Below are 27,881 nucleotides of genomic sequence, written 5' to 3' on the forward strand. Positions count from 1 at the left end.
CTTCATTTTTATATAGGAAATAGAGCCCAGGGAAGAGGCTATGGTTTATTCAAAGTATCAAAATAATTGAGTAGTGGATCGAAACAGAGAACCTAGATTTTCTGAGTCTTGGATTAGCTATATAATCCCCTGCAGTGAACTGAAGCTGGAAGTCCATTCCTGGTCTTTTGTTCAATGGTCTGGTTCTATCTTGGTTCCAGTGAATGGATTTGGGCAAATAAAGAACCCTAACTGGTACCCTATAGGCAGGTGGGAAGGCCTCTTTGCTACCTCTACCAAAAGTCCATGATTAGATCCTGTCCTAGAGATAGAACAACAAAAAATTCAGATATTTATAGGAGCAAAATCAGAAAGTGGGAGTGCCAGTATTTTCAAGGATCTTAGTCATTTCCAGTGTCTGTTGTACAGCCATTTTCAGCTTGTTTGTGCATCATTCTTCACTGACCCCTGCCTGTTGGTTTCTAAGACTCCATCCTATTCTCGGTCTTCAGCTTCGATCACTGACAGTGACTCACTCATTGCCAGCTGCTATATGTCACAGAGTCATGTCTAGCCTTGTGCTTTGACACAGATGACGCCTGCCTTGCAGTGTGACATGAGCGGCTCTCAAAGGTTGCCCTGTCCCAAAGCATCTTCAAAGCGCAACTATGGGGCCTGAAGTTCTTTATACTAGAGTGGCCCATCTGAACTAAAGTATTAAGAATTGGGAAGGCCCTGGCCCAAATTCAAATGTGGTACCTGGAAGGAGTAATGAACACACTTCAGAGGCCAGCAGATTATGGGCCTGTGTGGGCCAGCTCCTGTCTACTGCTTGTTTTTTGTAAATAAAGCTTTATTAGAACCCAGCCATTCTCTTCATTTCTGCATTGCCTATGGCTACTTCTGTACTACCACATATGGTCTGCATGCATGTGTGCTAAGTCACTTCCTTTGTGTCCAACTCTTTTGTGATCCCATGGACTGCAGTCTGTCAGGCTCCTCTATCCATAGGATTTCCCAGGTAAGAATACTGGAGTGGGTTGGCATTTCCTTCTCCAGGGGATCTTCCTGACCCAGGAATTGAACCCGCGGCTCCTGACATGTCTCCTGCATTGCAGGCAGATTTTTTATCGCTGAATCCCTGGGGAAGCACAAAGCCTAGAGTATTTACTTTATGGTCCTTTACAGAAGAAGTTCACAGACTCCTGTACTAACTCATTAGCATACTCACTGTTTCTAAACCTTACCTGATGCTAAGAATCACCAGGAAATGCTTATTAAAACACAGATTTCTTTGGGAATTCCCTGAAAGTCCAGTGGTTAGGTCTCCACACTGTCATTTGCCAGGGCACAGGTTCAGTCTCTGGTCAGGAACTAAGATCCTACAAGCTGAGTGGCATGGCCAAAAACAAAACAAACACAGATTTCTCAGCCCATTTAAGACTTCAAAGGTCAGACTCTCTAAGAGGGTAGGGCCTAGGAATTGCTGAAAATGTCCTAATCCATGAAGCATAGATTAATTGAGTACCTTAAAGCTGGGACATCTGAGCTCTTGACTGACCCCATTTTTCCTCTAAGCGGCTGAAAGTCTCATTTTGCAACAGGCACCCTTTCTGGCAAAAATGAATTTTGGCTTGAAACACAGGACTAGAATTTCTAAGCACCTCTGGGGCCATTGCAAGCCCCTTGAAGTAAATATGAAGCCAGCAGCTCGGTGGAATAAGCAATAGAGGAGAGAGTCTGCCTTCTCCCTCAGGACTGAATTCAGCAGCTGGTGATTCTTTGACCATTTTTAAATTTGGTGACTCTATTAGTACAGATTTCAGGGTTGTGTTCACGTATCTTGGCTGAAGACAGGTATATAGCTGAATGTTTTAAGTGTACGATAGGGCCCCACTTTGATAATTGTGAAAGGATTTTAAGAACATGGAGCTCAGGTTCCTGAAGCTTTAACAGCCTCCTGATTTCCCTTTCTGCTGCCTCATTTTCTTTGACACCTGAACCTACTTATAAGCAATTCCCATAGCAACCATTGTGGGAGCCTGGGACTATGGAGGGCCATCCTGATTCCAGGGGCTCACTGTTAAGGGGCCTGGGGGTCCTTCCTTCCTGCATTCAGGACTGCCTACAGGGGAACATGTCCTCTCCCTGGATTTCAAGGCCCCCCACAAACCACACATAACCCTCACTCCCCATCAATCACCTAGTCGAGTTATTCTGCCCACAGCTTCTTCCCATTTCTGTGCCTATGTCATGCTGTCTCTTCACCATCCCCACCTGTCAGGGCCCCCTGGTGTCCCTCTTGCTCAATAAATGCCATCTCCAAAACTCAGCTCAAATTCTACCTTAGTCCTGAATCCTTTCCCAACCTTGCCATTCCCCTCCCTGGATTTCCTGTAGTCCTCCTTTATGAATCCACATAGCCATCACTCATCTCTCCAACTATGTTGTAAAAGAAGAGATGACATTTTGCATTACTGTGTCTCCCCTAGCACCAAGCACAAAGGAGGCACAGAAGAGAAGATAATCATTGATTGCTGGGCTAGTAGCGAATTAATTAATCAATTCAGCAAATAGGACTTGAGTACCTACTGTCTGCCAGGCCCTATACTCAAGAAGCTCTGTGGAAAACTAGTTCTTCTGCAGTGGTTCCTGTGATTTTGACTTTTTTCTGGACAAGCAGAGGGGACTGAGACTCTCTGGGTACAGGCTGTTTTCAGAACCAGAAAACTAGTTTCATTCGAAGGGACTGTCTACTTGCTTTGCCAGGACTGTTCTAGGTCACCAGTCAGTACTTTATTTTAAAATATTTATTGAGGACAAATGACGTGTCAAGGTCTAAGGGTACCGAAATTAATACATATTCAGTCAATCATGGGGAATAGTTGGTCACTCAAAGATTAAAGAACACTCTTAAATACATATAGACTTAATAAGTGGCTACCTACACAATATTGTTTGAGGATCCCTGGGAAAGGATCCCTATGGCTGCTCAAAACACTCTCCAATGGTCTGCTATGGTAAGAGTCACTCTCTTAAAAAGAAAATACCATCTGAAAGAGACTACACATTAGACTGTGCACCTTGGCTACATATCAGAATCATTTGGGGAGCCTTTTCAAAAGATCAATACCTGGGCTCCATCCCCTCAGCTCGTAATTCAATTGGTCAGGGCTAGAGCCCAAGGATCAATATGTTTAAGAGTTCTCAGAAAGTTCTAATGTATAGCCAGGGTAGAGAACCACTGTATTAGACCATTGCCAGCCACACAATGTATGAATGGCAGGAGCCTTAAAGATAGTCCGGTTCAATGTTTCCCAGATTCTACTGAGCATCAGAATTACTTACTTGTGGCTCTTATTTTTTTTTCCATTTATTTTTATTAGTTGGAGGCTAATTACTTTACAATATTGTAGTGGTTTTTGCCATACATTGACATGAATCAGCCATGGATTTACAGATTCTTGAGCCACAACATGAACCTATCAGGAGGAGACTGTCTTCTGGGAGACTGTCAAGCCTGCACATGAGAGTTTGATGAGAAGAAGCAGTCTTCATACACCCATGAGATATCAAGTGCTTCCTTGTTATGTGATGCAGGAGCTATAACAGTGAAAGTGTGTTGGGGGGGGTGTGGTCTTCAAGGAGCTTTCACTTCAGTGTAAGAGAGAAGATTCTCTCACTTGATTTTTGTTATTCACAGTTGTGTGAACACTGAACTAATGAATACTGAACAATTGTTCCTAGGGGGATTGTGTGTGTGTGTCTCACATAGATTATAATCTTAAATTCTAAAAACAATTCATCCTGGTAGATTCGATTTTCTTTATTTCACCAGGAGAAAATGAGGTTCTGAAGTGTTAAGTGACTTGCCTGAAGCCACCCCACTAACAGGTATCAGAGTTGGCATTCAAACCCCATCCCACTGTCCCCGAGCCGGAGTTTCCTGGACTACACTGCACTGCCCACTATCATCTCCATCCTCAGGACGACTCTGCATGACAACTAAACAAGACAGAACATCATTTTGTCTGACCTCAGCTGGGAACAGGTACATTGGGAGACTCAAATTTTTCACGCTCTGCGGATGTCAGCAAATGACCAGGAAAGCGCTATAAGTCTGGATTTTGGAGTTACAAATAAATTTTAGGAAGTGGGCAAATTTGCAAATATGGAATCTGTGAGTAATGAGGACTGACTATACATGTAAGGCTGACATTTGGTCGGGACGTGCTGGGATGGCCATACCTGTTGTAAAACATTGAGGGATTTTTGCCCACTGACTGATAAGTAGTCTGTGCCCTAAGCTTTTTGGGTGCCACCTGATCTCTCCCTTGGAACCTCTTTATAAAAGATCAACTAAAAAAGGGTTAACACCTGGCACAGTTAGGTGACCTGCAAGACTCTGCTCCAGCGCCTGTGGCTGGCTTACATTCTCATTGGAAGGCCCTTCTTGTATAGGTTGCTAACTGTTTTGACTATAACTTCTGTGTATATGTGCTCCAATACTTTCCTATGTTCTAAGGTTTATAGGGGCTTCTCTGGTGGCTCAGTGGTAAAGAATCTGCCTGCAATGCAGGAGACCCGGGTTTGATCCCTGGGTCAGGAAGATCCCCTGGAGAAGGTAATGGCAACTCCAGTATTCTTGCCTGGAGAATCCCCATGGACAGAGGGGCCTGGTGGACTACAATCCACAGGGTCGCAAAGAGTCAGACATGACTGAAGCAACTTAGCAGGAGCAGCAGGGTTTAGAGGGCACAAGGCCAAGAACTAGAATGTAAGCTCTCCAAGGGTAGGAACCGTGTTTGTCCTGTGCACTGCTTTATTCCCAGCCTGGAAGAGTGGGCATTCAGTAAATGTTTGATGAACAAATTAATGAACTAGAAACTCTCTTTGAGGTTAGTCAAGCAAAGATGTTTGGAAGACATAAGTGTTAAGGCAGGTATTCAAGGAAAGAGCCATGTGTTACAAGAGATGTAGATTACAACAAGGATAGAAGTCTACAGGGTGGTGAGAACTAAGAAATATACAAGGAAGAGAAGAGAGCACCCTGGCCATGACAAAGAGGTGTTGGGGGCACTGGGATGAGAGTTGGGACAGAGATGGGGGAGTGTTAGGCTCTTTATTCTGCACCTAAGTTTGGACACTTGAGTTTGATTTAGGTTTCCTTTATTCCTCCAACAAATACTGAGCACCTATTCTACATCAGACGCTGTTCCAGGTGCTAGTGATACAGCGGTGAACCACAGTCTACTCTCATGGAAAGCAGACTGGCAGTTTCTTAATAAACTAAACATACACTTAGTATATGACTGGACAATCACACTTTTGGGCACTTGTCCTAGAGAGACGAAAACTTATGCTCACAAAAAACCCTGTACATGAATGTTTAGAGCAGCTTTAATATCAAGCTAGCCAAAGCCTGGAAGGAACCAAGATGTTCTTCAATGTGTGGATGACTAAACAGTGGTACATCCATACCATGGAATACTACTCAGCAATAAAAAAGGAGCAAACTATTAATACAAGCAATGGCTTGGATGAATCTCAAGGGCATTGTGCAGAGTGAAAAAAGCCAATCCCCGAAGGTTACATACTCTATGATTCCATTTATATAATATTCTTGAAATGATGAAATTATAGGAATGGAGAACAGATTAGTGGTTGACACGGATTGAGGGTGGGGAGTAGGTGCCCCATAAAAGGGCAACATGAGGCATCCTTTCAGTAATAGAACTCTCCAGTATCTTGACTGTGTTGATACATGAACCCACACATGTGACAGAGTAACACTGAACCATACACATCATTGTACCAATGTCAATGTCTCAGTTCTGATATAGTACTGTTAGGTATGTGACATGTAACCACTGGGAGAAACAGGGTAAAGGATACACAGGGATGTCACCATATTAGCTTTGCAACTTCCTGTGACTCTACAATGATATCAAACTAAAACGTAAAAACAATCAGGGATTCCCTGGTGGTCCAGTGGTTAGGACTCCATGCTTTCACTGTGGAGGGTACAGGTTTGATCTCTGGTCAGAGAACTAAGATCCCACAAAGATTACTACGAGGATGTGACCTAGTAACAGACACAGTGCCTCTTGATTCCAACTTTTGAGAAGGGCTGGGGACTTTCATTTTTAATAAATAGTCCTGGTGACTATTGTGATCAGGCAAGCATGGGGAACACTGATCTAGTCTAAATCCCTCAATTTACAGATGAGGAAACAGGTTCAGAAAAGGGAACTGACTCCCCCAAGGTCACATAGGCAGTTAGTAACTGAACCTGGACAAAGATGAACCTATTTGTCCAACTGTACCTCCCCAGCAACTTTATAGTAAATCCTCCACATACAGTGTTGTGTCTCATACACCATAGGCCATTTAGTATATACCTGTGTGAACAAATGAATAAGATTAGCACCCACAGTCTGCAAGGACTAATGGAATTGGACACTGGACAGGTAAATTTTGATGGGACACAGCAAAAAAGAGATAGAAAATATGCCTGGAACTGGGGCAGTGGTGGGGTAGCTTAAGTGGGGGAAAGCACAGCACACAAGGCAGCACACAGAACTATGGAGCCCTTCAAAATCCTCAAGTCTGGGATGTGAGCATAGACAAGATGTTCAGAAGGTACAATTTTAAGTTCACTCCTAAATCCTTGGCTCACAACAATGCTGGTCCTAGTCTCTCCCGTCTCCCTCTCCCATCACTGTCACTTTCCAATATGGGGATACTCTTGTCTCAATCAGGAGGAAGGGCAGATGGCAAAGAGGCTCACTCACCTGATGAGTGTGCAGAACTGTAAGAACGATGAATTCCTTAGCGCTCCTACAGAGAGAAGAGGGAACAGGAGAGTAGTGTATCATGCACTGGGTATTCATCTAGCACAAGAAGGAACACCAGAATTCTCCCCTGGGCTGCATTCAGGTATATGGATTAGGACAGAGGGCAATCTAAATATCTGCATGGTTGCCTCGCCTCCCATCATTTGTGGCAGCTGACATCCACCATCTATAGAGGTTCACACAGGCATCTGAAAATGGTATTATCATTACCTCTGGGGTTGTCATTTTTCAGGCCTTCTTTTTCTATTCCTTCTCACATTCTCTCTGTAGAAATCCTCAAACCCTAGGAGCAATTTTATCTATAGGCGAAAAGGTTTGCAAAGAAAATGAAAGACCTGAATTACGGAACTCAAAGGGAGCACAATCAGAGTCCTGGGAACCATGTACCATGATTATTGGCAATTTGATATTTAAGTAAGAGGAGAAACTCAAAGGAAAAACCCAAAGGAGGTCATTTGGTCATCATGACTCATACTCAGCAGATTTGTTTTAACTGAAGGACCAGAAAAAATGAGAGCCAGAGAGCAACAGATGGAAGACAAGACTCTCCAGATAGCAAACATTCAAAAGGATGAAGAATTTGAAACTCTTCAGACAAGAATTATGCCAATGATCCAACAAGCTGTGAGGTATGAAAATTCTCTCCCAGGAATATATCATCCCTTAAAAGAACTAAAAGAAATGGAAAGAGTTAGCCTTGAAGGAGCTTCCCCTCTCTTTGCTGGTCTTTTTTCAAATGTTTCTGGGAACAAAGATGTTCAGGAAGCAGAGACAAGACACCCTTGATTCTGGGTATTCAAGAAAGGCCCAGGGCCCCTGCTCGAGGACTTGGACTGGTACCATATTCAATGAGGCAGATTCCAGGGATGTTGTCAGCTCCTGGGTCTGGAAAGCTCCTGGAGTAAGGAAGGAGCTGTGTTCCAAGGAAAACACCTGAAAAGTCCTGTCTCTTGACCAGCGCAGGAAACTAGTATAGATTGAATTATGTGACTCCTGTGCTCCAGCCCCTGCCATGTCTCCGCATATCATGTAGAACAAAGCTAAAGTCCTTGCAGTAGCTACAATTCCGCCCCCCCTTACCCCACTCCACATGTGGGCTTCTCCCACATTCCCCAAACACATCACACACACTCCTGCCTCAGGGCCTCTACACTGGGTTCTTCTTGCCTTCTCTGATATCCTCATTTCCTTCAAGTCTTTCTTCAAATGTCACCTCCTCATTGAGGCCAACACTGGCCATGCTATTTAAAGTTGCACTCTGCACCCCTGTCCCCAGCATTCCTGATCTTTATCCTGACCCCCTTTCTATTCTTCAATAACATTCATCACCTTCTAATATACTGTGCAATACTTATTTATCATGTTTACTTCTTATGATGTGTCTTCTTCCACTAGAATGTAAACTCCAACGGGCAAGGATTTTTGTCTGTCTTATTCACTGCTGTATATTCAGTGCCTAGAACAACAACTGATGTGCAGGAGACACTCAATATAATAAATATTCACTGAATGAATGAATGATCTACTAGTCCTAGAGATTATCAAATGTGTGAGCTCTGACTTGACCCAGAAGGTGCTCTGAGCAGTCTCACAAGATTGGACTACCTTGGTATGGGGTACAAAGATATCCACAAGAAGCAAAGCAAAGACTTCTGAGGGGTCAGCCTGAAAGAACCCTCCAACATGCCCTAATGGGGTTGAAAGAATTCACCCCATGGTGATGTGATGGTGGACCATGAAGGGTGCAGAGTGGGGGAATGCAATGGACAAACTGAACTTGGAGAAGGGCCAAACTAAGGGTCATTAGGGACCAGACACATACCAGGATATTGGGCTGGAGGGGGAGCCTGTGGAGGAAGACCTGCTCTGGACTTCAGGAAGGGGCAGTGCAAACCCCTCCAGAGGTAGCAAGGGGGCATCACTCCTCTGCCTTTGAAGGGGAGGGAGGGGCTCTGGAGGCAGGTGGGCTTTGGGAGAACAAGAAAGATGAGTGGGATGGAAACACTCCAAATGGAGAAGGGTTGAAGGAGATGGAGCAGACTACGCCAGGGAGAGAGAGAGAGAAAAAGAGAGTGAGCATGTGAGGATAGATAGCTGAGGTCCCCCAAACTAAGGTTATCCCCTGGAATTTAGAGCTGAAAGAATCTAATTCCTTTCTCTCACTTCTATTGTCTCACTCCTTGTCAAAGTGTCTATGCAACGGGGCATGGGGTGGTACGTGTGTGTTCATGTGATACGTGTGTGGGGTGGGGGAGTATCTATGGCACAGGTGTGTGTGTGTGAGCATGTGGTACCTGTGGGTATGGGCATGTTTTTAGTGCATGGTGTGTGTGTGTGTGGTGTGTGGTGTCGTGTTTTGTGTTTATGTGTGTATGGTATGCATGGGGATGTGTGTGTTTATGTGGTGTGTGGTGGCATGGTGTGTGGGGGGAAGAGGTATGTAGTGTGTGATATGTGGTGGTATGGTATATACAGAGGTTGTTGTTGTTTAGTTGCTCAGTTGCGTCCAACTCTGAGACCCTGTGGACTGTAGCCTGCCAGGCTCCTCTGTCCATGGGATTCTTCAGGCAAGAATACTAGAGTGGGTTGCCATGCCCTCCTCTAGGGGATCGTCCCCACCCAGGGATCAAACCTGCGTCTTCTGCTTTGGCAGGTGGGTTCTTTACTACTAAGCCACAAGGGAAGCCCCATATACAGAAGTAAGGGAGGGTAAAAGTCAGTGTGATGACTCCATGGACAGTGGTGGTCCTCCTCACATTCCTTTCTCTCTCTGACCTGCCCCCATCTGGGGAGGACACTAAGGGGTCACACACACTGTGAGCAAAATCCAACATGGCAGGTTCCATGCCTCAACCCACTGGCCAGGCATTTGGATTTTACTCTCCTTGTGGTTTTTTTTTGGGGGGGGGGCGGGAAGAGAGTGGTAGGTGAGAAACAATGTCTTGCTCACATTGTGCTTATCTCAGAATGTTGTTTGAACGGCTTGTTTGCTTCTCATTGGTTTTTTTTTTTTTTTGCTTCTCATTCTTTACTCACTCGGTCTATGTCATTGGTCACTCACTTGTTCGCAGTAGTCACTGCACAGTTAAGTTGAAAACCAAAGGGCTTGGGTGAGGGGAGTTGTTGGGTGAAGGGAGGTGAGGTGAACTCTGCCAGGGGCCTGTTCTTTGTGTTTCTTCACATCACTGAATGAGGTTAAGCCAGAGTGTGTGAGGGCCCTCAGGCCCTGGAAGTTCTGGGTACCCAGGAGCCCTGGCTTGGGTTGCTCTCCCTGGGAGGACCCCTCTCTCTTAGCCAGGGAGGGCTGTGGCAGCCATAGTTACGCTATTGGTGGGATGGGGATAGCTGTGCTCAGCTCTCGCAAGGCCCAAGAGGCTCCTATTACCTGATGAGTTCTATGAACCTCTCCCTGGGGGCTTCACTCACGTCCTCCTCATTAATAGCCACAATCTGGTCACCAGCCAGGAGCTTGTCCTCAGAGGGGCCTCCTGTGGAGGAGAGGAGAGAGGTATGAGGGCTGGGAAAGCACAGGCCTGGGTGGGAGGGAGTCGCCAGTGCCTGAGGGAGCGGCTGTAGGCACTGAGGCCTGCAGGAGATGCAGGCCAAGTGGTGCCACTGACAGGGCTACTCTTCGAGCCCTGGGCTGCTGTTGCCTGTAGCAAATGGAGGGCAGAGGGCTGGAGAAAGAGAATGGAATGGCCCTGCTTAGGCTGGGAGTGGTGTGGTAGCAAAGGCCTGGTGCTCAAGCGAGGTTCACCAGTGATTCCCGGCTCGGACCTAGTGAGGAGCACAAACTTCGGTTTCACCAGGAGGGATCTGCTTGGGCACAAGACATGGCTTCCAGACTATTGGAGGGGTTACAGGTGACAGGAGTGGGTGAGGAATCTTCTTACTTGAACATAATTCATACTCACTGGTCTGGAGGGATGTCGGCATTCACTTCCCTGGAGACAGGGGGATGCACTAAAGGACCTAAAGTGAAAGTGTTAATTTCCAACTCTTTGCAACTCCAGTAGCCTGTCCACCAGGCTTCTCTGTCCATGGAATTCTCCAGGCAAGAATACTGGAGTGGGTAGCCATTCCCTTCTCCAGGGGATCTTCTCAAGCCAGGGATCTAACCCAGGTCTCCTGGATTGCAGGCAAACTCTTTACCATCTGAGCCACCAGGGAAGCCATAAAGACATTTATTTTCTTTCACTTAAGAGACATGCTGCTGTCTCAGAAATGAGAGGAACAAGGCACAGACCCTAAATCACTGGCAGTTGGAAATTTGCTTTCTCTCCTTCTCACGTCTACTGCTGAGGTTTAGAAAGCAGACCTGCCTGAGGGCCCTACCTTCCTGATGGGGGTAAAGGGTGGGTTGGAGGGGCGCCCTAGGCTGTGTTGCCTCTGGTGCTTAGCAAAGATCTCCTTGGAGAAAAGGATTTTAGAGATTTAAGGAGAATGACAAGTAGGACTCAGCTTAACTCAAACCCAAAATAGGACACGTCTAAGGACATGTTTAAGGACATGTCTCACTCTCAACCCAGCCTGGATGCTTGTTGGGATCCACTTGAAAGGGTCAGATCCCAGTTGTTCCTCTCTCTGCAAAAAAAGTGCGCTGTGTAAATATGACAAACATGAACAACAACCAGGTCACCATGTCAGTTGAGCATCACTCTGTGGCTCTGGAGAGTGGGGCCTGTGTGCTGAGGGTGAGGCCTGTATGCTCAGCGAGCAGGATTCCCCACTCCAACTGCAAAGGCCCTCAACCCACTCTCCTGACAGCACAGGGATATCAGAAACAGGAAGCCTGGTGGTAAAGAGCCCACTCTTTGCAGCAAGTCAGGCTTGGACGCTCAACTCAAATCTACAACTCAATGGCTGTGGGACCTTGGATGAGACATTTCATCTCTTTGAATCTCTCTTTCCTCATCTAAGAAATGGGAAAATAACAGTAGAAGAATGTTGGGAGGATAAATGGGATGATGGATGTAGAGCACTTGAAACAGTTGATTGATGTTGGTAAGAATTCAATAAATGGTATTTATTATGTCTTCCAAGAGACAGTTCCTTCCACTCATTTCATTCCTCCTATTTGATGTTGTTTCATTGCTTCAGTCATGTCCCACTCTGTGCAACCCCATGGACTGTAGTCCGCCAGGCTCCTCTGTGCATGGGATTCTCTAGGCAAAAATACTGGAGTGGGTAGCCATTTCCTCCTCTAGGGGATATTCCCCAATCAGGGATTGAACCCATGTCTCCTGTGTTTCCTGCATTGCAGGCGGGTTCTTTACCCGATGAGCCAGGTAGATTCTTTACCACTGAGCCACCAGGAAAGGCATTCCTCCTATCTACTTCTGCCAAATATGCCAACCTCTTAGGTACAGGCCATTCTACCTATTCCCTCCCTCCCTTCTTTCCTTTCTCCTGTCCATCCATTCATCCCTCCTTCCTTTCTTTCAATGGAGGAGGTCCTCATGGAACTTGGTCTCCATCACAGGCCTTGGCTCTCTGATGGCTCAGTCTACTTACTATTGTCATGGAATGGTTTGTTGGCTTGTTCAGCCTTAACTGTTCCTCTATAGGATGCATCTTATCTTTTCTTGCAGTCTGAAAATCAAGTTCTCTGCATTGGATGGGGGAGCACCTGGGCTGGAGGCAGGTCTGAGATCAGCCTGCTGGCCCCATGGCCTCCTGTGGTCTCCCTTGTGGCTTTTCTTCTCTCCACTCCTCCAACCCCTTCTTCTTTATTCTCAGACCACCTGCAGCAACCCTGTGAAATCTGTCTCCTCTGAAGTTAAACCAGGGTCTCCTGGTGATCTGTTACTAAGTTTTATCTGGTCCCTCTTTCCCAGGATAAATTTGATTTTGGATCAGAGACTCAAAAACCTTTTGCCAAACTGTATGACTACCTCGGGAGCCTTAGGTCAGCCACAAACTCCTGTACTGAATTGTTTTTTTTTTTTTACTTTATGCCCTCCAGTTGAAGAGCAAGCTTACAAAAATCTTTTTCTTTTCCTTGGAGGATTGCAAAATTCATCAACTTTCTGCTAGACCAGTTTGTACTCCGGCTGCTCCTCTTGACTGAGCAAGAAACTGTTGTAAACATCTAAAGCCTCAGGCCCAGCAATTCAGGAATAGAGCTCCTTTCCGTCTGTCTTTTCTTGTCAATGCCTAGCAAGATTTGGAATAAAACAGTGCTCAGGCCCTTTCCCATTTCATTCATAACAGCAGGCTTTCACAGTTCTGGTGGGCTTGCACTTGGTCCACCCTGCATGGTCCCATTCAAGCCCTGCTTCCCGCCCCCCCTCAGTGGCATCACACAGGCACAGATGCAAATCCTAGCTCTGCTACTTCCTAGTGGGGTGACCCTGGACATGCCATTTCTCTTCCTCTCTGCCTCAGTTTTCTCATCTGTAAAATGGGAATGGTATTACTTACCTTGTGGACACAGCTGCAAGCACTGAACAAGATGATGTAAATTTGTACACTCTAGGGGGCTTCATCAGTGGTAGGTATTGTATTGCCCCTGTGGCCTCAGAGATTTCACTTCCTCTCCCCTTCTCTGCCACCTATGGTCTATATCCTGACTCCAGCCTTCACTGGATGACCTATTTGGTGAGCGTGTACTAGTCTCCACAGCCTGATGATTAGATTCTTGGGGGCAGGAACTCTGTCTTGTATTTCCCTATAACCTTGCTTAGAGTAGGCAGTCAATACATACTTGTTGAATTGAATCAGATCGGTATGTCTCACTCAAGGCAATATGGCTCTTCTGTGAAGGTTCTATGAAAAGGCAAGTTTTGTTAAGATCCAGACCCTACTAAATTATCAACTGCAGCCTCAGTGTTGTGTGTAGATAAATCTTTAAAAACCAGCTCCCTCACACAGTTATTGGCTGGCAAGTCTTCACCCACTCTTCATGAATTCCTTGGCAACTCAGTATACTTGGGTGCTCTTTTCTCTGGGACGATGTGTGGGTGTTTGGGGGGGGTGGGAGCCAGGGCCAGGGGGACACTCTGAGTGACACCTACCTGGCCTCACAGATCGCACCACCACAGGCCTCTCACTGCCAGCCACGAAGCCAAAGCCATATATAGGGTCCCGGTGAATGGTCACTTGTCGCAGCGTCTCTGCCGGCAGCTGCTCACATTCCATATCATTTGCGTTCTCTTCCTGCATCACATGACTGAGGGGGAGGGGAAGATGGGAGCAAAAGAAGATGCAAAGGCAGCTAAGCCTCAAAGCAGCTGGAAGGGATGCCGATAAGGGTGCTGGCCATGGCAGCTGAGAGTTCACGCACATTGCTTCCTACATCCTCTGGCACCAGCAGAAGGGATGACCGATGCGTATTTCACACTGGAGAAAGAAGAGTCTAGAAAGGAGAAGCCATTTGTCTATAGGGCCAGGGCCAACAGAGGACATGGGTGCCATGGAGCCTGACATTAGAGTCCGTCCTTTCCTCAAGATACTGGGACTCAGAAGGAGCCTAAAGGCAAATGTGTTGTTGGAAGATTAACTGGTATCACCCATGGAATTGGCTATTAACTCCCTGAGAGAAACCAAAACCTTGAGGGAAGGGACTGCAAAACAGGCAAGGCCGTGGGGAAGGAATGTGAAGTCATTTTAGAGTGTGGAGCACCTTCATGAAGTCCTTGTGTAATTTAAAATTTTAATATCCCTTAGGTCATATATAAAAAGAAAATATTGAGATGCTGTATGAAAACAAACAGACTCACATGGAGGACCAGTCCCTTATACAACTGTGCATAATGCTAACTTCTGTTTGTTGTTTTTTGGCCACACCACACGGCATGTGGGATCTTAGTTCCCCAACCAGGGATCAAACCTGTGTCCACTGCAGCAGAAATGCAGATTCTTAACCACTGGACCACCAGGGGAGTCCCAATGCCAACTTATCTCAGTTAATGGGACAGCTGGAGAACAGCTGCTAAGGGCAAGTGGGAAGAACCATCGCTGGAGGCTGTCAGCAGACCTGAACCCAGGTGAGCTGGGAGAAGAGAAATCGCTGCCCTGATACTTGGGAGAGATTATAGATGGTGCTCCAATGCCCATAACAGATCTTAATGAAGCTTCAGAATTACACCAGGACTTTATAAAGGGTTAATATCAAGGGCCAGGGTGAAGCATATTGCAGGCAAGGATGGGTCTGAGCTCAGTATTTGAATGAAGAGCCCTAAGGAGTGAAGGCGTGGGGACCCTGGGCTGTGTGAAGGCACTTGGTTCAGGGGCAGAAAAGAGGTGAAAAGGGAAATGAATGACTGGGAGGCAGGATAGGGCAGGTGGAGGTGGAAAAGAGGGGACCAGAGCCAAGAGGCTTTCTGGCCTAATAAATGAGGTTGAGTTTCCTAGTCTTGGTATGTGTTTCCGAAAAACTAAGGTTCCAGGCAGGGCCCTTCTGAACAAGATACAGAGGGCCAGGAGCTAATTAATCAAACTAGTGCAAGATTTGGAAAAGAAGTGGGAGGTTCTGACACTAGGAGAGTGATTGTTGACTAACTAAGAATTCCAAATTCCTCAGGAGCAAACGGTTGTAAACAATTAGGTTGTTTATCAGGACACAGATTTGCTAATTAGAGAGGAGCTTTTAGGACTATTGATGGGGGGAGGGTGGGAAGATTTAGAGTAATTGTGTAAAAGAGAAATTCATAGTCTCAGACTTATCTCTCTCATAGAAGAACTCAAGAAGAAAGATGGACCGTGGCTGATTGGAATCTGACCACATCAACTATGGCTGCACCCAAGCTGGCTTGGGCTCTGTCTGGTGTCCCTTAGGGAGGTGGAAGGGGCTGCCAGGGCGAGGTCAAGGCTCCTGAAGATGAGTTCAGGAACTGGTTCCTTCCGTTTCACACTGGGTAAGACAAATGGTCACTCTTTGACAGAAAGTTAGTTGGGAGCTGGAATATGGCTAGTTGGTGTTCTGGAGAGGCACCCTTCCAGGACAAGGGCTCAGCTAGGGTGGCCTCAGGCTGGCCCCTCTCTCATTTCTGCTCCTGGGGGCAGGCAGGCACTTGAAGGCTTGAAGGGAGCCATAAAGGATCTTCTCACGGCTGCCATTGTGCCTCACCATGGGGGCTGCTTCCCAAATGAGCCCTTGGCCTCCTGTTTCCTGATCTCAGCTCACTGGCCCTAAAAGGGCCTCTGCTTGGGGTGACACCAGCTCATTTCTGCCATGGGCTCCAGCCAGGGCACCCTGGACAATGAGAGCCTGTCGGGCTACACAGGCTGTGGCGTGGGAAGCAGGGACACCACAAGGAAGACCCACACACGCATGACAGCGCTCAATACCCTGTCCTGTGCTCAGGGCCCCCCGGTCACTGCAGCCTCCCTTTTGCTGCCTTTTTATTTTTCTGAAGCTAGGGACACTCCAGTCTCCACTGGACCTTGAAGTACCACCAATACTCATGAAAAGAGATACTCCTGATGCCAGGGGAACCAACAAGCTAAGAGCCTTTTGTGACCCAAGTGTTCTGCTTTACCGTTTGGACTACGTTAATCCATCAACAAGTATTTATTGAGTGCCTACTCACACAGTTGGAGATTTGGGGAGGGGGCACAAGAAGTTACAGATCTCTGCCTTCAAAGATCTTCCAGTCTGGGGTTGGGGGAGAGGGAACAGACAAGTGTACACTGAACAGGAGAATGAGAGTGGTAACTGAGAATAGTAAGAAAAGTCAAAGTGTTAGTTGCTCAGTCGTGTCCCGATTCCTTGCAATGCCAAGGACTGTGGCCCGCCAGGCTCCTCTGTCCATAGCATTCTCCAGGCAAGAATACTGAAGTGGGTTGCCATTTCCTTTTCCAGGGGATCATCCCAACCCAGGGATCAAACCCAGGTCTTCTGCATTGCAGACAGATTCTTTACCACTGAGCTATCAGGGAGCCCATAAGAATAGTATATGAAGTTCATAATTAAGGTCCCAATAGTATGTTCATAGAAGGGAGTGGAGGACTGAAGGGCTCCCTGGAGGAAGTAGGACCTATGCTGGGTAGTCAGAAAATGGCACTGATGGGAAGAGAGACAAGACGCTAAGCTCTGTCCATGGGTGGCCCCTATCTTTTCACAGGGGACCCAGCTATTTCTCCCACAGCCACAGGCATGTCTCCAGGTGTGACTGGAGCACTTCATCCCTGGATTGTCTCTGACAGAGCTGGACTACCTGTCCCTAATTAGTTCTTCTTCTTTGTGCTCAGTTGTGCCCCCATGGGTGTCCATGGGCAACCCCATGGACTGTAGCCTGCCAGGCTCCTCTGTCCATGGAATTCTCCAGTCAAGAATACTGAAGTGGGTTGCCATTTCCTTCTCCAGGGGATCGTCCCTAACCAGGGATCACACCTGTGTCTCCTGCACTGACAGGCAAATTTTTTACCATTACCACAGTACCAACCACTAGATTCTCCCCCAATTCTACAAGGAGTCCTTTTTTCGCACTGCTTGGGCCTTCCCAGCATCTGTGGTCAGAGAAGAAACCCCTCCTTTAACATACTGGAACGCCATTTTGCAGTGCAAATGGCAGCTGTCCCCACCCTCCTGGGGTTGGCATCTTTCAGTGTCTGAGGCTCAGTCAGTCCCTCCGAAATTTGCTCAGTGCATAAAGACTTGGGAGTGACATTGAAGGCCAGTGGTGATGGATGACAGCAGCTCAGTTGTCCACGGGCCACGTGATTGCCCTCCTGGAGGAAATACGCACTTTGACTTTGAAAGATGTTTGACTTCTGGTCTCATCAAACCGGGCAACTCTGAACAAAATTATGAAGCAGCCACAGCTTATGGTCCTCTCTCCCCGCCCTCCGCCCAGCTTTGTTCCTGGGATCGGCTATTTTGTTCTTCAAACCACACAGTGCCTTCGATCTGTCCTGTTCCTACCCAAGGTCCCCAAAGGTATATCCCTTCAGCCTGCACCAGGCTTGCCCTCTCTGGTCAGTGACCTGGGTAAAGATCTAGCCTTTTCTCTTCTGCCTAATGATAACAACACTTTATAGCCAAGTGCTTATTTCTTTTTTATTCTTAAACCCATTATCTCATCCAACAAAAAGGTCCTTTCACATCCATTATCACCTCCCAGTCGCTAAACAGACTAGGTCTCTGCTCCTCCTCCAGCTCAGACTCCAAGGTGGAGGCCAATGAGGGACTCAGCTGTGCCCAGATTTCTTGGACAGGGCCCACAATCCCAGCACCCCCATCTATACCCACTCAAGGTCCTGGACCTTCTGGCTATTTAGTTTCCATCGCAGGATTGGCCTAACCCTGCAGCCAGCAGCTCTCCACATCCTGGCCAAGTCTGACAGGCTGGTCCTCATGTTAATTCATCTGTCTTGGATCCCATTCACTCAGCGTCATTGGGAGAAGGAAATGAGATCATAGTTACAGCAACACTTTAGAAGATTAAATGTATCATGTAGATGTAGAGGTGGTGATCTTACCAGTGGCATCATTTGGGGTGGCAGGCAGAGCAGAGAATAAGGGCTGAAGATAAACTTCGCTTTCTACAGTCTGGGCCCTTCCCCCATCAACTCCTGGCCTCTAAGCAGCTGCCCCAAGAGGCGCTCTGCCCCCTCATTTTCCAAGCAACTGTCCCCAATATAAGATGCCCTGGCTCCCTGTGGACACCCTGACTCCAGTTCCTTTGTGGGCTAAATTGATCCCCTACACCACCACCAACAATAACCCCCACCCCTTACCCCGCATCTCTGTCTAAAGAGGAGCTGGTGGCTGGAGCTCATGCTGACAACTGTTGCTAGGCAGGATGTGGTTGAAGGACAGGTGAACTGAGAAAATGGACTGATTGTGAACTGCTGCTCTCTCCCCTGCACTTCCGGGCAGGAAGATAGAAAAGTTAACAGCTTAACTCCCAGGCATCAGCTTTGAGTTCCCCATCCCTCCTTGCCTTTGGCTCCTTCTTCTTTATATTTATTGGCTCCTTGGGGAGTCTTGTTGCTCCCCTTGAAACTGGCAGGCTGTGGAGCCACATGGGGCCAATTAGCCCTCTGCTTCCAATCACAGGAGGCTGATTCTCCTGAAAGCTCCAGAGATCCCACGTGGCAGCTGGGACCCCGGGAGATGCCATCTTCTCCTTGTGGCAGGAATGAGAGATCCTGGCTGAAGGAGCTGCTCTGGGTGCCCTCTTTTCAGGAGCTTGAACACAAAACCCTTCTTTTGCTAAAGGAGCCCTCACGGGCTCACTTACTCTAAGCAGGGTAGCTCACTCTTGAGTGTGTAGTTGCACCACCTGGGGGTAGTACTAGAGTGATTCTGATGCACTAGATCTGGAGTTAGGTCTAAGATTCTAGCAAATTCCAGGGTGGTGCCCAGGTGGCTTGTTCATGGACCACACTTTGAGGAGCAAGATATAAAAGAACACCTTTGTCAGACAATGGGAGGGCCACAATCAGGTGGGAGGGATAAGGTGCTTTCATTCCGTTGGTTTATGGCATTGAAGGCCTCAGTTAAAACACAAATGCTATCTTGGGGAAACGATACAGAAAGCCATGCAAACAAATGACTGACTGGCTGAATCATATTTACCCCAGGAGAGAATAGGGAGTGATCTATAAGGATAAGAAATGACAGGTAAGGCTGAATTAGGGGAAAGGAGAGAAAGATCTGGAGAGATGGAGCACCATTTACCCTGAAGAGTCTGATCAGTCAAAGCACACCTTGAGGTCTCACACAACATCTGAGAGTAAGGCGAGGACGATGCTGAGAGAGGACAGTGCTGAAAACAACAGCTATCATTTATTGAGGACTTGTGGTATGCCAGGTACTATGCACATATTGCCTCACTCCAGCCTCATGACAACCCCATGAGTAGATCTTATTGCCATTTTACAGATGAGGAAACTGAGATTGGGGAAGAGAGATAAATTTACTCCATGACATCCGTCTGTTTACACCGTGGTGTAGCTACAATGTCAACCCAGGTCCGTCCAACTCCAGAGCCAATTTTCTCGCACAATTTGGGCCAAGAACCTGTGGGTAAGTAACAGGCATGAAGAGATGTTGGGGGAGAGTCAGCAGACTGCTGCCCTGCCAGGGAACAGAGGGCCACGCCAGTACTGTGGGTCAGAGCAGCCTCCCCTGAAGCCACCACAGCAGAGGGGATAGGTGGGAGACTCCAGCCCCAGAACTGACTCCCTACATGCCTCTAAGTCCACCCTCCTACATGGGAGACTCAGCCCAGGGGGCCTCCCATGCCTGTTAACCTCAATCATCACCAGAGAGAAGTCCACTCAACTTTGGTCATCCCTCAGAACCCAGGGGTTCTCATCCCCACAGGCATCTGTTCACCCCCTAATGCCACCCTTCTCTTCCCTTCGAACTCTTCTGTGGTGCCCTCGGGAATTCTTGGTCAACAGCAAACTCCTCTGTATCTTTCATTGACTCTCTAAAAGTGCCCTTTTGCCTCTTTCTCAATGGAAGCCGGCCTTATTCCTTGAGGACATCGCTTGCCCACCAAGCCCTCTCAACAGGAAGCTGGATTTTTTTCCCTCTCAAATCTCAAGACCTTCAGGGCCTGTGTGTGTGTAGCGGGGGAGGGCAGGTAGGTGTCTCCTTGCTTGCCAGTGCCATTCCTCCTCCTTCCTTCTGCCCAAATCCTGCTCCCTTGTGGAATACGCCTGCCATCCACCTCTACCTCTCTCTCTCCATTGCTGTCCATGATATCCTGCGTAGTCCCCACAGTGACATTGACTATGTTACTAGTCATATGTGATCTTCCCCTCTGCTCTAACTTTTTATTTTATTGTGAGAAAATGTGTCTAACATAAAATTTACTATCTTAATAATTTTTTAAAGCATATAGTTCAGTGGCATCAAATACACTTACATTGTTGTGCCACCATCACCACCACCTGTGTCCAGAACTTTTTCATCCTCTCAAAGTGAAATTGTGTACCTATTAAATACTGACACCCCATTTCCCCCCTCCCCACAGTCACTGACAACCACCATTCTATTGAGCTGGTCAAAAGTTTGAGTTTTTCCATTATATCATATGGAAAACTCCAAATAAACTTTTTGGCCAGCCCAATACCGTCTCCACTGTCTGGCCACCACTTTCTCAATCTCTAAGGTGACTATTTTATAGCTCCTCCTCTCCTCCATCAGCTCCACCTCCCCATTTATCCCAACGAATCTCATCTGATGACCTTGTCCTGTATGTTATTGAGAAAACATAAGCCATCAAATGGGAGCTCCTTTATCTTACCACCACTAAATCTATACACCACCCTGTCGCATCTGTACCCATGACTCTGTTTTCCCTCCTACTAAAATGGAGGATCTTTAGTTTCTTCTGTCAATGGCAGATCTGCTCAGTTATGCCCTAGTACCATAAACAAGACTCTCGTCTTCTCAAAGACTTCCCTCCTTTGGGCATTCACATCAATCCCTTCATCTCTCCAGAATCAAGCTAGCATACCGATGGAATCATCTATCCTTAAGAAAACTAACAGAAACGACCTGGTTCCACTCCATAATCCCCTTACATTGTTCCACTTCCTGATCCCCTTCATGGCAAAATTGCTCAAGAGTTTTCTACAAATATTTTCTCCATGTCTTCATCTTCTACTTGCTCCTCAATCCACTCTAACGTGGTTCCTACATCTCTTAAGTCCACAGAGTCACTCTTGTTAAGGCCACCAACGGCCTTCATGGTTTTCTCTCAGTCCTTGTATTACTCAGCCTCTAACCACCCTTGGACACAGTTGACCACTCCTTCCTTTTTGGGAGGCTCTCCTCCTTTGGTTTCTGTGGCTGTTTCCTGACACTCCAACTACCTTTCTGCCCAATATTTCTTAGTCTCCTTTGTGGGCTTCTCCTCCTGCACCGAATCACTGGATACCACAATTCTTCCCAACTCAGACCTTCTTCCCAACTTCCCAGACCTTCTCTTCTCTCTAGATTCTCTTTCCCAGGTGATCTCATCGGTCCCCTGGCTTGAAATACAATCTATGTGCAGACAGCTCCCAAATTTCCATTCTATCCACACCTCTTCTGTGAGTCCCCAAACTCCTACATTCCAACGATCTACTTTGACATCTCTGCTCCCATGTCTCATGGGAACTGCAAATTTAACATGTCCAAAACTGAACTCGAATTTTTCCCCCTCAAGCCTAGGCCTCCCTCAGCCATCCTCATCTCAGTACATGGCACCATCATCTCTTCAGTGACTCAAGCCAGAAACCTTAGAGTCATTTTTGTGTCCTGTCTCTCTGTTTCCCTCACCCTCACCTCTAACCCCTCAGTAAATGCTTGCAGCTATTCCTTCAGAATCTGACCAACTCTCTCAATCTCCATGACTGTCACCCAGTTCAAGCCACCATCATCTCTCTCCTTGATTGCGGCAGCAGCCTTCTTTCTGGTCTCCCTATAGACATTGCTGCCCCCCTTTAAGCCTGGTCCCTATAGGTATTGCAAAAGCCCAAATCAGATCCCGTCACTCTTCTGCTTAACACCCTGAAGACATTTCCCGCTGCAAGTGAAGAACATCCAAAGTTCTTTTGCATGGCCTACGAGGCCCTGTTGCGATCTCTTCCTTGCCAAACCTCTCTTGTGCGTGTGTGCTAAGTCACTTCAGTCATGTCCGACTCTGTGCGACCCAATGGACTGTAGCCTGCCAGGCTCCTCTCTCCATGGGATTCTCCAGGCAAGAACACTGGAGTGGGTTGCTGTGCCCTCCTCCAAGGGATCTTTCTTACTCTTGCCTAGAACGATCTGGCCCCACTAGCCTCCTCTCAGTTTCTGATCAAGCTCTATGCTACCTTGAAGCCTTCCCAGTTGGTATTCCTTTCTTCCTGGAAACCTCTTTCCCTATTCTTCCCGTGGCCAATCATCCTTCCTTCAAGTCTCATGTAAATATCACCTCCTTGCGGAGGTCTTCCCTGAAAACTCTGTCCCTTGATATTCCTAACACTGTAAACTGATCTGTTTCCTTCATGATACTCATCAGAATCAGTAATTATAGACTAATTTCTGTGATTATTTGCCTGTAAACCTCATAAGAGTATTGATTATGTCTCTTTTGTTCAACTGTGTATCTCCACCATCTAGTGTGTACATGGCACATAGTGGGTGCTATAATAAATATTTTATAAATGGCTTGATGCATGGATTTTGAAGCATAAGGATTAGAATCCTCTGGCCATTCCATGTAATTCATTATCAAATGCCTACTGGCTCTGCCTCAGGTTTCTAAATGGGGAGTCTGGTCCATGGAAGAAACCTTTCAACATCTCTGGCCAAAGACAAAAAGAGGGAGAGAATGGAGTAAAAGCAAGCACACAAGGAGGGCTACAAATTTAATAAGAAATGGCTACAGTTCTTAGAAGAGTATCAGGGTGGGAAATCTAATGACTGTTCCTTCCCGGGACAGAAAAGTCTCTTTAAAGGGCAACAACTCTTCTTTAAGAATGGCCAGAGGCCCAGGGGTGGGCAGGATGACTTTGGATAGTCTTTTCCCTTCCAAGAGCCTCTAGGCAGACAATTCAATCGATTACTGTCCCAGGGCTGCCTCCAGGGCTTTCTGCCCTCTTTCCCTCCAGGTCTTTATGGCCCTGACACTTCTTCCTCAGCTGAGACTGGACAGGCATCTTCTGGAAAACCTGCTGGTATCTGGATTCATTTTCTCATTGTCCAAACAGTTGTTCTTCCCCAGAGGGCTGGAATGGAGACACCTGTCACCCATTCTAGCAGGTCACAAGGGAGCAGGTAGAGAGACCAAAGCTGTTGGTCCTTCCACAAATATCTGAGAACCTGGAGTCACCTCACAAAAGACCATCCCCATGATCCTTCTATGAGGACGCTGCAGTGGACCCTCTGGGCAGCCGCCTCCTCCCCTCCCTACTTCTCCCCCTCAGGGGCTACACATCCAAGAAACTCAGACATGTTGTCTAATAGGCCCAGATATGCTCCTCAGCCTCCCTGCCAGCCCAGTGACAGATGTGAGGGCTGTGCCAGCTGTGAGGCTGGTACCATATGGCACCATGGGTCACAAGGTCTGAAGCTGCTGCCACTGAGCCGTGGCAGAGTTTGTGGGGAGAACCTTGCATTTTAGCCCCCACTCACCTGTCACTGGCAGAGGCAGTGAGGGGGGACTGGAGCTATGAAATATTCACGGGAGCTTGAAGGCATTGTCATGTCACTCCAAAGAGCATCCTGGCCCCCACCCTCCACTTACACACGAAGTATTTCTGAGGAAGGCTGAGAGAGAGACTGACCGAGCCAGAGCGGGAGAGGTGAGGAGTGGAGGGGAAGACAGGCGTGGGGGCCAGACAGAGCCAGGAGGGAGAAGAGAGGTGAGGTGAAGCTGAGAAACCCAGACAGAAGTGGAGATATGAGACAAGAGGAGGGCTTTGGAGACAGTGAAGGAGAAAAGGCAGGGCTGAAGAAGGCAAGCCTGGCAGAGATACTGCCCGCCAACTCATTTGCCTTAGCTTTTTGGAGGCCCACTTCTGTGCCTCGCCTGTTCTCTAAATACCCTCAAGCTGTTGCCAGCTCTGTCCTCAGGCTCCGGCAGTAGGCCACACGGTAACGAGAGCCCTCTGTTATAGGACTTACCGCACTCCATCTCTTTGGGGAAGGGTACTGCTATTCTGCCACACTGACTGTATCCATTTCATGGATGGGGATGTGGGTGAGCGAGGGGCAAATATGAAGTAGGCTGAAGAAAACCCAGGACGCTGTCCCAACTGGGGCCAATTTCCCAGCCATAAGAAGCTGTATTTTTTGGAGGAAAGAGATCAAGAGGAGAAAATAGGGTGGAAAGAACATTCCAGAAGGTGGGAGGGAATGGTCATGATGGGAAAAGTGGAGCTGGCAGGGAAGGGAGCAGCAGGGCTGAATTCTTCCCCTCAGTGAGCATACGTCTCTGAGGCCAGGCCGGGCTGCAGAGCCCTGGCACAGAACACTAAGCTGGGAGAGGGTCCCTGGCCACCCAGATCTTTCTCTTTTCTTGGATCCTAGCCTCTAGTCTGCCCGTGGCTGAACTGTAAACAAGGCTTGGAGGCTAGAGAGGGGGAGCAGGTGTGAACAGGGGCTGTTGGGAATATCCCCATAAGCAGCTACCTCCAGCAGCCAAAGACCTGGGACTCCAACAGCAGCCCTGTGGGGTCTGCTTGGCAGGCACCAGCTGCACAGGGTTCCAGGCAAAACCTCCTGAAGCCAAATGAAGGCCCGCTACTCGGCAGGCTGGCTGCGCCATCTACCTTCCCTCTGTGAGCCTGCCAGGCATCCATGGCCTGCGCCGCCAGCCTGAGAGGTCTCAGCCTAACTCCGATTAAACAGCTGGAGAATCTTGGAGTTGCCAGGGCCCTGGGAAGTTATTTATTTCACCTTTATTCACTCTCTGAAGATTTCCAGAATGACAGGGGAAGGCTTTCTGGAGAAATTGCAGCTGGGGGCTATAGGAGGGGCCAGATTTGGACCTTGAGATAGAGGAGAGCCTGGAGAACAGGCCCTGAGACAGAAGGGGGTGGTGAGGGGCTGTGGCAGGAGGCATGAAGAAGACAGCCCAAGTGTTGGGGGGTTGCTGGGGAGAAGTGGGCCAGGGGAGCAGGCAGCTGGAGCTGACCCAGGGAGACAGCGAGTAAACTTTCTCCTCACTCCCTTGCTCACATCTGGCTCTGCTGGGGCATTAAGTCTTCTCTGCAGTGCCCTCTTAGGGAGCCAGTCTAGTCATGGCTGGACAGAGAAAGGCACATCCTTCCTGCTGCTTTGCCTAGATGGCCCATCTGCCCCCTCCTTGCCTGAGATGATGCAGGTGGTAGCTGAAGCCCAGGCACCAAGCCCAGCAGGCACCAGGCTCACCTCTTATGAGGGAACAAACTGGAGCAAGCCCTGGCTTCCCCCACTGTGCACTGGCTCAAAACTCTGTCCATTGGGTCCATGGGGGGAGGGGTGGCAGGGCAGAAATCAGGCCAAGAAGCAACTCAACAAAAGAGGTTATGTGAGCAGAGGCCTGGTAAACTCATGTCACACCGTCTGGAGGCATCCAGAGATGCCAACTACAGCTTCAGGGCAATGAGATACCCTTTATTCTGCCTAATTGCATCTTCCTGCAGAGAGGGAGTAAGAAATTAGAAGGTTTTTCCTAAAGCAAAGAGAAGATTCTATGGGATCAGAGAAAGGGGAACAAGGTTGGTGAACCCTCCACCCAAGAATAAAAGTGGAGGGCAGGTGCTTTCCGGTGGTAAAGAATCTACCTGCCAATGCAGAAGGCACAGGTTTGATCCCTGGTCCAGGAAGATACTACATGCCTTGGAGCAACTAAGCCTGTGTGCAACACTATTGAGCCTGTGTTCTAGAGACTGGGAGTCGCAATTACTGAGCTCATGTGCCGCAACTACTGAAGCCGTGCACCCTAGAGCCTGTGCTCTGCAACAAGAGAAGCCATCACAATGAGAAGCCTGTGCACTGCAATGAAGAGTAGCTCCTGCTTGCCACAATTAGAGAAAAGCGTGCAGAGCAAGGAAGACCCAGCATAGCCAAAAAATAAAAATAAATAGATAAAAGTATTTGTAACAAAGTTAAGGGCAAGAGCAGGTGCGGATCTCATAAGGTGTGTTAGCCAGCACCTCCTGCACGTTGTTAGTTGGTTTCCAGGATGTGAATGGCAGTAAAATTGCAAAACCTCAAAGGGCCTATAGACTTGTTTTTGAGTGGCTGTGGGGGTGTTAAGGAGATTACATCCAACTGTGCAACCAGGCTTGAGGGAGACAGGATCCTAAGGAATTCCAAGAACCCACAGGCTGCCTACTTGGCAACACTGTTTCAATGATGGACCCCCAAGACTCAACTCATTATTTCTGGTTTTAAAACTAGACCTAGACATTGTAGAAAGAACAAAAAAGGGTAAGAAAAATAACTTTTTTTTTTCACCTAATCCTCAGAATTACCCAGAACATTCTATTAACCAGAAAAGTCCTTCCCCAAGCATTCAGGTTTTGGCATTACAGGGTATTTGTATTTTTTTCAGTGATTCACATATGCAGAGCTGGGACTCTGTTACATCATAATGCCAGCTCTGCTCCCACCTGCCCTCTTTTAAGAGGAATAATAGCAGAGCTATTATTATTAGCTATTATGTGCTCAATCACTCAATAGTGTCTGACTCTTTTCGACCCTATGGACTGTAGCCCATCAGGCTCCTCTGTCCATGGGATTTCCCAGGCAAGAATACTGGAGTGGGTTGTCATTTCCTCTTCCAGGGTATCTTCCTGACTCAGGGATCGAACCCATGTCTCCTGAATTGCAGGCGTATTCTTTACCACTAGTGCCACCTGGGAAGCCTTATTAGCTATTCTCCTCATTGTAAGTCAGGGGCTCCCTCCACAGGCTCTTAGATAGCATTCATTCATACACACAACAAAAATTTACTGAGCACCTACTATGTGCCAGGCACAGTGCTGGGTACTGAAGAAAAACTAGTGCCAGTCTCTCCCCTCAGGGAGGTTGCAGTCTGAGGTGGGGGCAGGTATGTCAACACACAAATATAAAACCACGTGTCGCCTGGCACCACAGGGGCAGCAGGGGATGCCATAGGAAAAAGAGGAGGGCTCTTCCCCCCACCCTATGACTCCCACCAGAGCCCCCTCACCCCAAGCTGAGTGGTGAAGGTGAGGAGTCCAGCAGACGGACAAAGCAGAGAAGGGCATTCCAGGAAAGGAAAAGATTCAGTGAAGAGGGAAACCTCTAGCTATTGAAGCTGCTATAATGAAAAAAAGGTCATAGAAAAAAATCAGGCATAAGTCAAGTCAGTATTTAATTTCTAGGTATGGGAATGAGGGCGGAGGGCTAGTGCTACCCAGTGGCCCCTTTCATGTAGCCTTCTGAGATGATGCACTGAACTCAGAAGAGGTCACAGACACAACCAGAGACATAGCCCAACACTGGGTTACCAGCCACATATCTATACACCAGCCAAACGCTACACATGGAAGACCCCTCTTTCATGGGAAGAGGCAGAAAGGGTGGCCCACTAGTGGATGCACTGAAATCCAGCCATAATAATGGAGACCAAAGCTACAAAGCTCAAACGCCATTATGCC

At 47.6% G+C, this 27,881-nt stretch overlaps 1 protein-coding gene across 6 annotated transcripts in view; it reads right to left on the reverse strand.

Annotated features, from left to right (window-relative positions):
• Positions 1-27,881, reverse strand: part of FRMPD3 (FERM and PDZ domain containing 3) — a 144,230-nt gene that overhangs the window by 50,463 nt on the left and 65,886 nt on the right. The window contains exons 3-5 of one of the 6 annotated variants that reach the window (XM_043459469.1): positions 13,853-14,007; positions 10,222-10,324; positions 6,774-6,819 (exon numbers count right to left, since the gene is read on the reverse strand). The exons of 3 other annotated variants lie outside the window; for them this stretch is intronic. In XM_043459469.1, coding sequence (XP_043315404.1) covers positions 6,774-6,819; positions 10,222-10,324; positions 13,853-14,000 — 297 coding nt within the window. In that variant the 5' untranslated portion in view covers positions 14,001-14,007. Of the gene's footprint in view, positions 1-6,773; positions 6,820-10,221; positions 10,325-13,852; positions 14,008-27,881 lie in introns of those variants that run through there. 2 more of the 6 variants (XM_043459474.1, XM_043459470.1) reach the window with 2 other exon arrangements.

Source organism: Cervus canadensis, chromosome X, assembly GCF_019320065.1.
Source record: "Cervus canadensis isolate Bull #8, Minnesota chromosome X, ASM1932006v1, whole genome shotgun sequence".
In the NCBI taxonomy this organism is placed as follows: Eukaryota; Metazoa; Chordata; class Mammalia; order Artiodactyla; family Cervidae; genus Cervus; species Cervus canadensis.